This window comes from Battus philenor, unplaced genomic scaffold, assembly GCF_028537555.1.
Source record: "Battus philenor isolate CCGP_79_NKW_IND1 unplaced genomic scaffold, ilBatPhil1.0.hap1 SCAF_20, whole genome shotgun sequence".
NCBI lineage: Eukaryota > Metazoa > Arthropoda > Insecta > Lepidoptera > Papilionidae > Battus > Battus philenor.
This window is the reverse complement of record NW_027181683.1, coordinates 116,325-130,844: the sequence shown is the minus strand read 5'-3', so window position 1 is coordinate 130,844 and position 14,520 is coordinate 116,325. Positions and strand designations below refer to the sequence as shown.

The 14,520-nt window shown below is 37.4% G+C and overlaps 1 protein-coding gene across 2 annotated transcripts in view; it reads left to right on the top strand.

Moving 5' to 3' along the window:
* LOC137922638 (fatty acyl-CoA reductase wat-like) overlaps positions 1-14,520 on the top strand; it is a 53,471-nt gene that overhangs the window by 38,264 nt on the left and 687 nt on the right. For both annotated transcript variants that reach the window (XM_068765631.1, XM_068765630.1), the window contains exons 4-13: positions 2,575-2,697; positions 5,947-6,072; positions 7,117-7,262; positions 7,988-8,097; positions 9,027-9,104; positions 10,098-10,221; positions 10,710-10,835; positions 11,409-11,528; positions 12,372-12,501; positions 13,943-14,070. In XM_068765631.1, the coding sequence (XP_068621732.1) occupies positions 2,575-2,697; positions 5,947-6,072; positions 7,117-7,262; positions 7,988-8,097; positions 9,027-9,104; positions 10,098-10,221; positions 10,710-10,835; positions 11,409-11,528; positions 12,372-12,501; positions 13,943-14,070 (1,211 nt within the window). The remainder of the gene's footprint in view (positions 1-2,574; positions 2,698-5,946; positions 6,073-7,116; positions 7,263-7,987; positions 8,098-9,026; positions 9,105-10,097; positions 10,222-10,709; positions 10,836-11,408; positions 11,529-12,371; positions 12,502-13,942; positions 14,071-14,520) is intronic.

The following is a 14,520-nucleotide window of genomic DNA, read 5'->3' as shown; positions in this document are numbered from 1 at the left end:
AAAACTTTAAAGTGATGAATGTAGTGAAATCAACAAAAATATTTAAAGCTTTTGCAACTATTTTTAATCACCATGCGTAAAGTCGTCACTCCGAAATCAAAGACGCCCAACATTGAAGAAATGTGTTTCGTACATTCGTGCTTATAGGTTACAAAACTTAACAATCTTAAAGACAATTGACAGGTATATACAACATAAAGATGAGTGTATATAAAGCAAAAACTATTAAAAACTTTTAAATCTATTTCAAATCAACACGAATAAACTGATCACTCAGAAATAGGTACATGAATTTGCATTTTCTATTGTAATGCGATAGACCAATAATTTCCGGCAGTACAAAGTACAACAGGAACAGGAAGGTGCAGGAACAAATAGTAAACAATAATTAATTTTAATATGTAGTAATGTAAATTTTATAAAACAATTTGATGATATTACGTTATGTATTATTTCTAAAAGTGCTCCTTTTAAAATCGTGAACCATACATTGATTTACATCAAATGAGCTAAACATTCACCACTTTAAGGCTTTTACATCTATAACCAACCATTATCATCACGTCAGCGGACACACACACGCACACACACACACCTGCCCATGCAGGATCTATCGGCTCTTGATCGCCACACGAGAGCCTTTCCGCTTCAAAAGCCTTCGGGGACACGAGCGATGTGCCATTGACAATACGGGCGGCCAATTTTTAATCTACATCGGTGATCATAGTTCTGCGGATATTCTCCTTTTTGATTCAAAGTAATACCTTATCATCCTGTATAAATGAATTTATATACAGAAACTGTTGCACGTTGGCAATAAAATATGGACTTTTTCAATACCAAAGCGCATTAAAATGTGGTTTCTAAACTAAAGTGTATGCAATCATAAAATGTATAATTGTGACAATAGCTCGGCGGAGCGAATAGCAAACATGCTTTATTTACATCTCCTGCAATAACAGCCGGACTGCACGTCTTTTGGTACTCGATACCTATTTATTTCAAATATATATAGAAGAATATAGACAAATGTCCACTTCAAAAGTTGCTCAATGCACTTTGTAGAGTTTGATTGGTTAGCAAGTGAATGTATATCTCATGAGCTGACAATTTATGTATGGTACACCGTATTCAAAACAATTGGTTTCATAAATAAATATATGTATAATGATAATATAGAAAGAAAGGTGTATTAAAATTCTAATTACCTCGTGCTAAAATTTATTTATGTTTGCTGCCTGTCCCTGCAGACGTTGTATTGCCGGAAGTTATTGCTCTATGGCAGTTCAAAAGACGAAATTAATTAATCTAACATATTTTAGAGTGATCACTATATACAAGCTGATTTAAAATAATACAAAAGTTGCTAATATATAGTCTTTAATAGAGTTTGCAGACAAATGAGCTGTATATACACTCACCTTTAAAGCTTTTATACCCATAATTAATCATCCTGTGTACATCTGCTAATTTGAAATTCTCTGTGCCTGCAAATTCAGCACTGCATAAGTTATTGGCATATCGCATACCAATAGAAAAAAATGTTACATAATTGAGAGTAACACTAATAGGGGGTAATGGGAAATGGATGTAAAAGCCTTAAATTTATTAGTTGCTAAATAAGCATACATTCGCCATTTTAAAGCATAATCAATCACCGTGTATAACTGTATTCGCTAGAATTTCCACGTTTCCATTCTTCAGTTGTCACGCAAATAATATGACCGCTTCATATCCTAAAATGATAACGTTACTCGTGTAGAGTTTCTTCCTGCTTTTTCTTGACAACTGTAACACCTTGTAAAGCAGAGTCGAAAATAATATAGATAAAAAAATAAGATGATGATCAATGAATTATCTTATTTTATATAGTAGTCATCCGTTCTGCACGCTAAGTGGCTTGCCTGCTGCCACTTGGCTGGGCCATGTCTGCCACTTTGTCACGAATGACAATTTCTGATTATGTAGAGTTTGAATTTGATTTTACTGTCTATCTAAATTAGGCTCTTTTGGCTTCACAGACTCAATAATTATAATAAAATGTGCAAGAAAATCGTCTATTTGTTCACGTCTGCGGAATCTTTAGTCTTAGCAACTTGACTCCAGATATATCGCTTAGTCTATATTTACCTTCACTTACTCAAACGTTAATATCGTACGATAGTATTTACTATTGTCTTATTTACATTTTGGTATATAATTCTGAAATAAGATGTTACCTATTTCTTTATAAGGTTAGTACGTGTTATTACATTTAGTTTATACAGGGTGCTTGATTGTAGGTGTATTGTAAGCTTTGAAAGAATGTTTTGCTCGTTTGCTCTCAATGTATGATATAAAATTATTTATTGTTTTCTATCACACCAGAACACTTTCAAAAGTTATTGACCTGCCGTATTGTAAAAGAGTTATGGAGTGATCACTTTATATAGGATGATTATAAACATGTGTAAAATCACTCTGTATACGGAAGGACTTTGTAGCCAAATTGTTTTGTGTGTAAATTGGAGGATATCTTTACAAGACAATGCAATCTGATAATAATACGAATCAATGTAATAAATTAATGTTCAGGTGTTCGACCGGCTGAAGGAAGCTGTGCCCAAGTTCCGGCACAAGGTGGTCGTGATCCCGGCAGACTGCGAGGCCACCGGCCTGGGCCTCACCATCACCGACCGCAAGATGCTCACAGAGAAGGTACGACACGTGTTCAATATTCCTATCATCATCATGCCAGTAGACAGACGCCGAGCAAGCCACGGGCTTCCCTCAAAGATCGACTCCTATACACTAACACTATTGATTAAAACTGGAGAAGAGATATTGTTGAAATCAGAACACTACATTTTGACTTCACACTTCGTAATTGTGCAGAGCTTTTGTAGTTTAGTGAAGATTAAATGACTAACAATCATCTCTCCAAGCAGAACTACACTACTAAAATTACAGGGTTCTTTACTGAAATCAGCGAAATATCTCAAGTTTAGCTGTACTGCAGTATATAGCAGAGTAAGAGTTCCTATCATTGAGTCTATAATTATGTAATAATTAGAATGCTAAGTCAACAATAGACATATTTTAGAAGGCGATAAAAAGTACATAATAAGTCCAATTGAACAGCCTTATTATTGAAGGCCTCTCGTTCCCCTACTGAGAGAGATCTGATCTACCACAATTTCTCTTTCTTCCCTCTCATCCTTCACATTTTCTGTGATTCTCACAGCATTCATAAATATTACATTCACGCAACATCTCCCATACCTCGCCTCGTTTATTGAAATTTTAATTATTTACATTTCCATGTGACTATTTTTATATTCATTTTCTTCAATTTTACTATTTAATGTTATTTTATATAATTCTTGTATAACTTTCTCATTTTCTATACTACAATTTCTTCTCAATATTATTAATAACAAAACATCCTCTTGGAAATTGGTATTAATGGGTAATTGTAAATTTAAAATTAAAACTAAAGTAATTTATAACAGCACTTAAAAACCCTACCACAGTGTAAAGGTTGTTTTGAGTTATAAAACATAAGAGTGAATTGTTGCACGGGTGAAAAGAAGCGTTCCAAGTCAGCTTCTTACTCGGAGGTACCTTTAAAGATACAAATGAAAAATAACATAAAAGGTGATCGCATGTGTCGGTGTGAAATCTTTAGAGAGGGGAATGTAAACTCACTTCCTGTCAATTCATTCATGGTGTACCTACACAAAAATTAAAATAGTAAGAAAAAGAATCTTCGATATCCTTATTATTACATATTAAAATTAATTATTGTTATTGTCTGTCTTTGTATATATTATACTGCTAGATGTTATTGGCTGTTGCTTTAATATAGAGTTTAAGAGTTATTATTTTATACAGGGCCTGCGAGTAGGTGAAAGAGCTTTAATAATTGCTTTACATCTATAACCAATCACCCTGTACGTAGTTGCAACCTATAGTAGCCTACTGCGAAGCTTAGGCCTCCTCCAAAGACATCTATGGGGGATATATATCATCGCCAAGTTTGACAGGCGGGCTGGCGATCACAGTGAGGTATTATGGTACGCAGAGGTCGTAATCCTATATAATTAATACACAATGTGTGAAATATGTAAGATTGTATTTTGGGAATCAAACCCGCGACGTACGATCGCAAGTCAGAGTGCTTACCGCTGAGCTAAGGCGACAAGTTATATTTGCGGTGAATCAAGCAGACCAATGGACTTGCTAATACCAGCCGAACCGAGCGATGAAAACGTTTGTTATTCTTCTATCAGATCACGTGTCGGTGTGTTTGTCCGCGGGTGCGCGCGGGGCGGTGCAAATATTCTATGCAAACAGCTAGCAGATTAACAAACGCGTTGACGTAGCTCTGAAGCGGTGGCTTGTAAAGAAACGTAGCGCGAAATGTGATAATTGCATACGCAAGTACTAACATGTCAATCATGTTGAGTACACTTTGTATTTTCTGATAGACTTCTAATCTGCACCATCGCCTCCATAATGGAAAATACACGCCGTCACAAATTTTTAAAATATTACCATATAATAATAGAGAAAGCAATAGATAAAAATAAATGATAATTATATGTAAGGTAGAATAACTGAAGAATAATATAAGAAGAAAAAAGGACATAAATTAAAAATTGTTAACTGAATTGTGATACTAAAAATGCGGCGAAGCAAAAGAGGCGTTGTGTGTAAGGATGGTGAATGAAAGAAAAGAGGATGCAAGAAGATGTAAAGAATGAAAGAAGATATAGTAAAAGAACTTGTTAGCAATTACAGAAGAGTACGCTAATATAAAAAATACTGAAATGTATTTGAAACAAAAGCCTCCGCCATAGATTTCATAGGAGGAGATCATAAAAGGAGTAATAAAAAATCTGAGTTATGCGTCTTTGAAACGTCCATATGCTCTGTAATTATTACGAAATAAATTATAATAAATATGCCTTGACGATTAATTGTTGTTACTCTATTTGAGCAAGGACTACCCAGCGGTGGAGGCCTGGGACTTGTGATTGTAGGTCGTGAGTTCGATTTCCGAGATACAGTCTTATATAATTCAAACTTTGTTCATTAGTTATATAGAAATATTAAGATTGTTGGAAGACGCTGAAGGAAGCCGCTTCCAACAGCACCTGTTGGGAACGTATGGTGGTGGTGGGGAGGCAGGATAACTATATTCATCATCAAAAGTCCCTAAAGCTGAAATGATTAAACAGCCTGTGTCATACACTCAATGGTGACATCAATAACAATCGTAAATTAACTATAAGACTTGTATATGATTAACTGTAACAGCGTTTTGGCAACGCAACATTCAGAATGCGGAAATGCTAAGATATTGTAACGGTCTTAAAGTTCGGAACCAGAGGAAAACTCTGTTTTATCTGGACTGGCCTATATTGCCATGAGCACAGCGGTGGGCGTTCTGTGGCAGAAATGACACGAACCTCTCGCTCCCATCCCTTGTGTTAAGCTACTCAGATTCAGGCTGCTCTTTCAACTCTTGCAGAGGTACTCTACGCAATCCTGATTCATTCACCGCTTAACGTACTTAGTTACATAATGCTTCGACTATTTATCTATTTTTAATTTTTCACTGTGTTCACTTTTGCGTTATCTATAGATTGCTTCGGCTTTACTAACACTAATTTATTAAGGTTTTGATAAAAGAGATTTTTTTACGCCCGCTGCGTTACGCGATACATTAAAATTTGTTCATAAAATAAATCTCGAATGACTATATATATAACATTATGATTTGTTGATCTATAGAAGCGACATAGAAACACATCAAGATGTATTATGATTCTAGATTCTTTACTGCAATGAAAATGTAAATGATTCCTTCGATTTCAAAGTCATCTTTGGATGTAAAGTTGTGTCGTATTTTCCGAATAAAATGTTACTTACATGGGCGTGTGTGTGTGTGTATGTTTGCAGGTGAACATCATCTTCCACTCGGCGGCGACGGTGAAGTTCGACGAGCACCTGCGCGCCGCGCTGGCGACCAACGTGCGGGCGCCGCTGCACCTGCTGCGCCTGGCGCGAGACATGAAGGCTCTGGACGTAAGCTCTGAGACTAACAACTAGAGATAAACATAGATAAGAATTATACACAATGTGATTTAATACCATCACTGTGTCATCCGCTAAATGCCCATTACAAGACATAGGCCTTCACCAAATATCGCCACGACGACCGTATTGTCTTCCCGTGACAATTCAGACTGACATACAGCGGTCGCATTAGCAATTTGTCTTAACAATAAGACTCCGTTCCATAGACGGACAAATGTTCATAAAGAAATCGCAAAGTTCATTTGCGATTTTTAAACCTTCATTAAGATTTTTCCAATTAAAGCCTCATCTTCAATAGGCGGTCAATTTAATATTTTAACATTTTGTTTTTATTAGTTCATTTGACGATATTTGCAAAGAAAATTAAGTTAGATGTCTATTGGAATCCTTTTATTATTGTGTATGCCCTTATTAGATCAGCGAATAAACAACTTTTTAGCCGTGAGTATAGGAAATGCGACGCATTTTTTTATCGACGAATAGTGAAAATGCGAATGAAGGAAGTACGTAGGAGCTCCTTCTGCACACTTCCATGTTACGTCCCTGAATTGCCATGTAATGGACTTAAGTAGTTCATTAAATAAAAACTTAACAAATCCATTAAACATAGTGAAGAATTTTTAAGAGATAATAGAGTACGGGAATCAATTGCATTACCGCTGTCATAAGAATTTCACAAGGTACTATCAAATTGGACTCTTCACTTATCACTTCAAATAATCCTTCGTTTATAATGATATGAGTAAATAAATAATTGAACGTGAATGTTTAAACGTCAATTATAAAGATTTGTGTTAGGATATAATGTTGAGCCTGAAATGGGGAAATCCGGTGAACAACTAAGACGGCTGTTGGGGACGAAACGTTCTTGAGTAACAAAAACAGTAGGCAGGCACCTGTCAGGTAGACCAGCGACGTCATTAAAATCGGGGAAATCATTGGATACGAGCAGAGCGTGACCGGCCGTGACCTGGTGATGGTTGATTGATACGATGAAGATGATGACAATGTCGGTTATTGTTACCGCCGCAGGTTCTGATGCACATCTCGACCGCGTATTCCAACTCGCACCTGTCCCGCATCGAGGAGAAGTTCTACCCGTGCGCCGCCGACTGCGACCAGCTGCAGGCCATGATCGACAAGATGACGGACGCCGACATCGACAAGCTGCTGCCCACGTCCGTAACGCTTGCTGCACCATCGCTTGTGTACACCTTTATCACCCTCACTCATCATCAAACTATAGAATGCTTGATACAGGAACGCTGCGTGATCGTATATTTTATCTGTTATAGTTTTAAATTACTATTATCATCTACAGGAATTTTTATAGTTGTGAAAGTATCACACAAACACATTTTACCGATCACCTGTATAAATTGATCCCTCTGCGACAGAACTATATACAATCTGACAGTACAGTCTTCATGGACAAATAATAATTAATTTAAAAATTGTACAAATAACAAAAAACTGATCGGGTGTATAATACATTACTTAACAGCAAACGAACTAGACATTCAACCCTTTAAGACTTTTATACTTATGATTTACTTTTATACTATGATTATAAGTATAAAAGCCTTAAAGGGTTGAATGTCTAGTTCGTTTGCTGTAAAACATATTATAATTAAGTTCGTTAACAAAGAACGTAAATTATAATTAGAAATACAAGCGGAGTTACATGAGACTAATCTCTTTCTTCTTTCTTTTATCTAACAATTTCGTTTTTTTATATTTGCGACATCATTCTGTTCTTCTGATAACATCCAGCTGCTCTATTCGACGCTTCAATCTGCTGCCCCGTGGCTGTGTTTTTTTCCAGACCCTGGATGACAGTTACTAAACTACTGGGAGGTGGCGCATGATGGATTAATATTAAGAAGTGCTTGTCACGTTGCAGGATCCTCGGCGACTGGCCCAACACCTACACGTTCACCAAAGCGCTGGCGGAGAAAGAGCTGAGGCTGAGCTCAGGGGACGTGCCGCTCGGCATCTTCCGGCCGGCGATAGGTAACTTCGGATGAATGATTAATTATCTAATAGCATCAGGCGTTACCTCACGGAAGTCCATCCTTACTAAGAAAGGGACTAACATATAGCTACTTCCGCTATGCAGCAGTAGTCGTGCATTATAATGCACCGCACGACAGCCTGCTGATAAATGCGCGTGCGGTAAACAATGCGAAACACTACTACCACCGTTGATCTACTCTACACGTGTTTCACTCCTCCACGGGGCATCCTCAGGAGATGTTAGAGCCAAACACCGAAGGTGACTGGGCGGTGCACTTCATTGCACGACTACTGCATAACGGAAGTAGTAAGATATTAGTTCCTTTCATAGTTAGGATGATTAATTTTCTTGCTTTTTTACAATATGAAAGCCAGTGGTAAAAGACAATTAATTCTAAACTAGAACGCTAGTTAATAAGAAGTCTGCACTTACAGTCGTCTAAAAGTGGTGAATACTAAAAATACCAGGCAATTTATCTTTTTAATTTTTTTTAAAATACATAGCGCATTTGTCAGCAATAAATCTTAAAGCTTTTTGCATCTATTTCCGATCACCTTATATAAATTGATGTCCTTGAAATAAGTTACATTATTTTATTTTTTATTAGTAGCCAAGAACTTCTAACTGTACAGAGTTTGCAGGGAGAGATTGTAAACAATGACTGGTTTTAAAATGTAGTATCATCTCTGTAACGATTGATTTTTTTACATAGCGTGTACGACACGTTAATTGATAGCAAATATATTTCCCGACGCGAAATAAGCTACTGTCGTTTGGTTGTGGAAACCAGCCCGATGGGACAAGGCAAGGAAATACGTTTGCAACTTTAAAATTTTTACATCTGTAAACAATCATCCTGTATTTCGAGGTGATCTTATCCCTAGCGACTTCTCACTAGCCAACTAAACTTGTGCTTCTTTCTCAGTCACGTCCACGGCGAAGGAGCCGCTAAAGTGCTGGCTGGACAACATGTACGGCCCGACGGGCGTGGCGGTCGGCAGCGGTGAGCCACGAACAAACAACTGACATTTTGTTACTTTTTGCATTCGTCTGCAGCTTAAACAGTTTGTTAGAGCGTTCTTGACACAGGCCGTTTCTAGATTCGTCATATCACATATTAAAATTAAAAACTTCTTTATTTATTATACGATAGATTCCATCTCTTTTTTACGTCAAATTGAATCTACCACCTATTCGAATGAAATGTCTCAGGCTTGAAAATAACGGGCAAAAGAAACTCAGCGGTATATTCAACTGAATGACAGTTTTATATGGCCCATGTCAAATCCCTAGTCAATCGACTACTAGCGCCATCTATCAGTGCTGGACAAGTCATCATTATCAACGATCTGTCACAAATATACTAGAAATTTTCTGTATAATACAAACTTTATTCTCTTTGGTGATAGTAAAGGTACAGATTTTAGTCGATTCTACCATGTGTGGTGATTTGCTTATAAACGATATATAGAGTATACCGGCCCTTGGAGATTGATCATGAGTAAGTGTTTTGTGCGCTACAAAGTGCACAAAGATTACACTTCAACTGAATTTCATTTAGAATCAATTATAGTGTTATGTATGTAATGACATCAGGAGATACAATACAATTTGATAGAATACAGAATCAAAATAAGCTCACCCTATAATATAATACAACTTATAATAAAACGTTTCCGATTTCAAACGAGTGATCCGGGAAGAGTCCACAACAAACCCAATTATATGACTTTCTTTCTTATTATACGAGTATGACCCAATTAAATGGCTGAATTTTTCAACAGTTTTTGAGTTTATTGCAATAGTTAGTAATATTTGTTACTTTACAACATAATATATTTTGTACAAGACTATAACTTGTCATTTTCGTAAATCTGTTTGACAAGGGCAGTGAATTACATATTTTACAATGCATTTATGAGACAGTAATAATAAAAGTGTATTTATCGGTGGCGTCGCGAGGAAGTCACTCTCTATGTAATTGGGTTGTCGACAGCGACGGGGATACTGCGCACGCTGCAATGCAACGAGCGCGTCACGGCGGACCTGGTGCCCGTGGACTACGTGGTCAACTGCCTGATAGCGGCAGCGGCCAGCGTGCACCGCGCCTACCGCACCAGGTCAGTACTACCTCGACTTAGTGCCACTAGTCCATCACTAGATGGCATCACTCTGCAAATACCACTTAACTAAAGGATTAGATATCCGGTGAAATGACCTGCTCCCTGGCACCCGCGGAACCAACTTAAAAATTACTCGTGTACACTTAACATTGACTTAATTAAGTGTTATATAAAGGCAAACATACCTACAAAACCATGTAGCATACAGAGTAACATTTTTTTTTTGCACGCCCATTAAATTTTTCATTTTTTCATATAACTGTAAGTCTTTCTTGTCAATTATTTTTTATTTAATGATCTGAAATAATGATTATATGTTGATATTTATTGATATTTTATTGCATCATAATTCGTGAACATCACTGTCGAGTTTATTGTAAACAATTATGTAATTATTAAAAACAAACGTACAGGAGTACATTACATGTCGATAGCCTGGAATCAGGAGGTATTGCTCTTGTGTCTGACGGCATTTTGCTTCGCAGATCACCACCACCCGAGCCGCCGGTGTTCAACTACGTGAGCTCGGTGGAGAACCCCATAACGTGGGGCGACTTCATGCAGCTCAACATGGCGCGGATCGACAACCAGCCATTTTCAAACGCCGTCTGGTGAGTGACATCCGATTTACCTTGTTTTTAACACATTTTTCTCGAATCTCTTTGTTATAAATACATATATTTCAGAGAAAGATTTCAGTCGGTATAGCCTTCATCGAAACCTGTAATAGAAAAGGTCTTTTCGCTGCAACAATAATTAAATATCGTAAATTATATCTATGTTACATTCGTTGAGTTCGATCGTTATGGTCATGAATAAACTGACAACGCCACCTATCGGTCTTATCCAATGTTGTACACATACATATATATGTTTACTATGCATTTAAACACCATTGATTTTTGTATATTGTGTACAACACATTGACAACTAATGAGGAGTATATTCACGCCTTTAAAGCTTGTATACCTGCAACTATACAGCCGTATTAAACTAATCTCTTTTCAGACAATCCATCACAAGTAAAGATCATGACTCTCTGTCCAGTGACCGTATTTTTCCGTTATTTGTTGCCTTTTTCTGCTCCTCTGATGTGTTTCAGAGCTGAAAGAATTTGGTTTGCTTATCTCCAATCATACGAGGGCGCTCGTGGTCTTATTCCATTTTCGTTTTCACGTTCGCAGGTACATATCGCTGACGCTGACGAAGTCCGCCGTGCTCAACCAGATCTACATCGTGCTGCTGCACTTGGCGCCCGCCGCGCTGGCCGACACGCTCGCGGTCTGCCTCGGGAAGAAGCCCAAGTCAGTGCCCCCATTGTTCGCTCTCACGTTCCACTGGCATCTCCTCTGTTCTTTTATAATACACTTTAAAACATCAATTACGTAATTTCCGCATTAGAATTAGCATCTACTGTCATATATCAACGCTTTTTAATATTGTACCACATAATGCCAACATCGGACCACACCACCCGACACACGGTTCCCAGGACGTGTAACACTCTGTCGCAGTAAAGTATAATCTTGCCTGTAATTTATTCAATGCAAATTCTTCGTTTATGTATTAAATTAATATTACTTTGAGAGCCATTTAATAATTGTTTTAATTTTATTCATCAACAATGATTAGATATAATCAAACATAATTACAGCCACGATATCAAACTTCGCCGTCGAGCAATAAGAGATTCAGGTCACGAACCAAGGTCCGACATAATTTACGGCAGGTCTTCTAGTCCTCATTCACCAAAACTATAAACATGCGAGTGATTTTATTTTGTGGCCTCTGCTATTTGGGACCTCTCGTTCCACCCCTATTTATGTGGGTCAGGGATTTTTATTTTTAATATTAATTTTTTCGTGTTCCAATTTTATTTCCGTACTATTTTTCCATGCATCACGTTATCTATCTTTCCGTTCTTTCACTCTACAATTTTATCTGTCTTTCTCTTCCATTCTTTCCCATTCATCCCTCCTCAATCATTGCAGTTTGGTCTATTTACTATTACAATTTATCATAGATTTTTGTTTATGATTTCTCGACATGTCATTGCATACCTCTATGTAAATAACATACTCTTAGAAAGCCATTTGATGTATCAGATATAAACCATTGACAATTTGCTAAGCGGGCTGTATTTGCAGGATGCTGAAGGTGTACAGCAAGATCCACAAGTTCTCGTCAGTGATCAGCTACTTCTGCACGCGCGAGATCAAGTTCTGCAACCGCCGCACCAAGGAGCTGTGGCAGTCCACCTCCAGCCTCGACAGACAGGTGAGCAACGCCTTCTTTGTGCCAACGTCTGGGAGCGCAATCGGTGAAAGAATATCGATATCTGGTCTTAAGTGTTTAATTTTCAATAGTGACTAAATAGATTAACAAGATAATATTGTACTCTACGCTCATTACTTATTCTATATCACACTCCTGTATATACACACACACACACACACCAATATCCACTCACACTATGTTTAATACACGCATACACTCGCAAGCGATAATGCTTGTTTATTTTATACGCTATTAAAATAAATAAATAAATATTTTGATAAAAAAACCTAATTGTAATCACCTCGATCGGTATGATACAGGCCTGCAAGCAAAGTACTAATATCAACATTATTTGCATTAACACAGACTTTTATGCATATAATAATGTTAAATAAATAAAACATATTAAGATCGTTAAAATGAAACAAAACAACAAACTCACAACACATTCGCAATCGTTAAATTGTCTTTATTTCTATCACGCATTATATTTTCTTTCTGTAATACAGTATGTTAGTTTTATAATAGAGTAAAACGTATTATAATAAAAAATGGGTTATCATTTTGATAGTTTAAGGCTTTTGAAGTCCCTCGCTGTCCATATCAAGTCGACTATGATTCCTGTTGAAAGCATTTCGAAATGAACTGGCTCTAATCGGCAGTGGTAATCCATACATATGCATCATGTACCAGTTTGCTCACCCAGCTTTGCTTGTGCGCCGCGGAATATCCCGAAACCAAGTAACAAACGTGTAGTTGAAACGTATAAAATCTTTAGTGGAAGTAACATTTTCTATTTACTTAAAAACGGATGTCATGATAACATTTTATTTAAATTATTTGAGCTGTAGTAGCTCAGCGGTAGTGGACTGAGGCATCCAGTCGCAGGTCGTGGGGTCTATTCCCGGGATACGATCTTAAATAATTAACAATTTGTGCATTAATTATACGGGATTGTCACTAAATATTCACAAGCTTCGCCAACAAGCGGCCGACTCGCCTGCTAAGCGTGGCGATTGTTTCCCCCGTAGATATCTTTAGTGGACAACTCTGCTTTGGGGTGAGAGGGACTTTATATTTATTATGTTAATTTTTTTTCCGAAAAATTACGTTTTTTATGTTGAAACAATTGGTGATTTTTTTATTGATTCCTTTTTTAATTTACACACGTTTAGGTCGCAGAGCCTTCAGTTTTATCACTATGAATTGTGTTTCCCTTGTAATTTAATTTTATAATTTGATTTATATTACTATAATACTTATGAGGATATTGTTCCACACAGCTGTATGCACTTATTATGATGTTTTTCGTAGTCATATTATATGTTTAATTCTAACCGGCGTAGGATCTAAAAAAAATGCCGCTTTTGCCCAAAGTTGTTCTGCCGCGGTGGCTGTAGTTAGAATATTGATTTTATCACTTCTCTCTCTCTTCTTGCAGCTATTTCCGTTCAGCATGGGGGAGATAGACTGGCAGGACTATTTCGACGACTACCTGGTGGGCATCAGGCGGTACCTCTTCAAGCAGAGTGACGACTCCCTTCCGCGGGCGAGGATCAAGTGGAAGAGGTAGGATGTATTTCATCATCATCAATTCAGACGTCGAGGACCAAGACGTCCACCGCTGGACATGAGCATCCGATTTCCAATCAAACAAGGGAATCTTAGCAAGGACATCTGTCCATCTCGCTAATGGAATCTTGGCACTTTGCACTCCAAAGCCTTATGATCTCATCCGCTGCCACTTCGACTTGCCTGTCCCTTGGGCTCTGTCGGTTAATTTAGTTCGCCTCTGTTCTTTTTGCACGATTCGTAGAGCAATCCCGAGCATACGTAGCCGTTTTCATGAATAAATGTGAGATTAGCAATATGACCAGAAGTGGGAGACGATATTTTAATGCCGTAGGCAGTTGGTTGTATACTTTCGTTTTTAGGCGTTGAGGGATATTAGAAATTAAGTATTGGATATATGGATATATGGACGTCTTGATGAGTCTATCGCCTGTTCGAATGAAATGT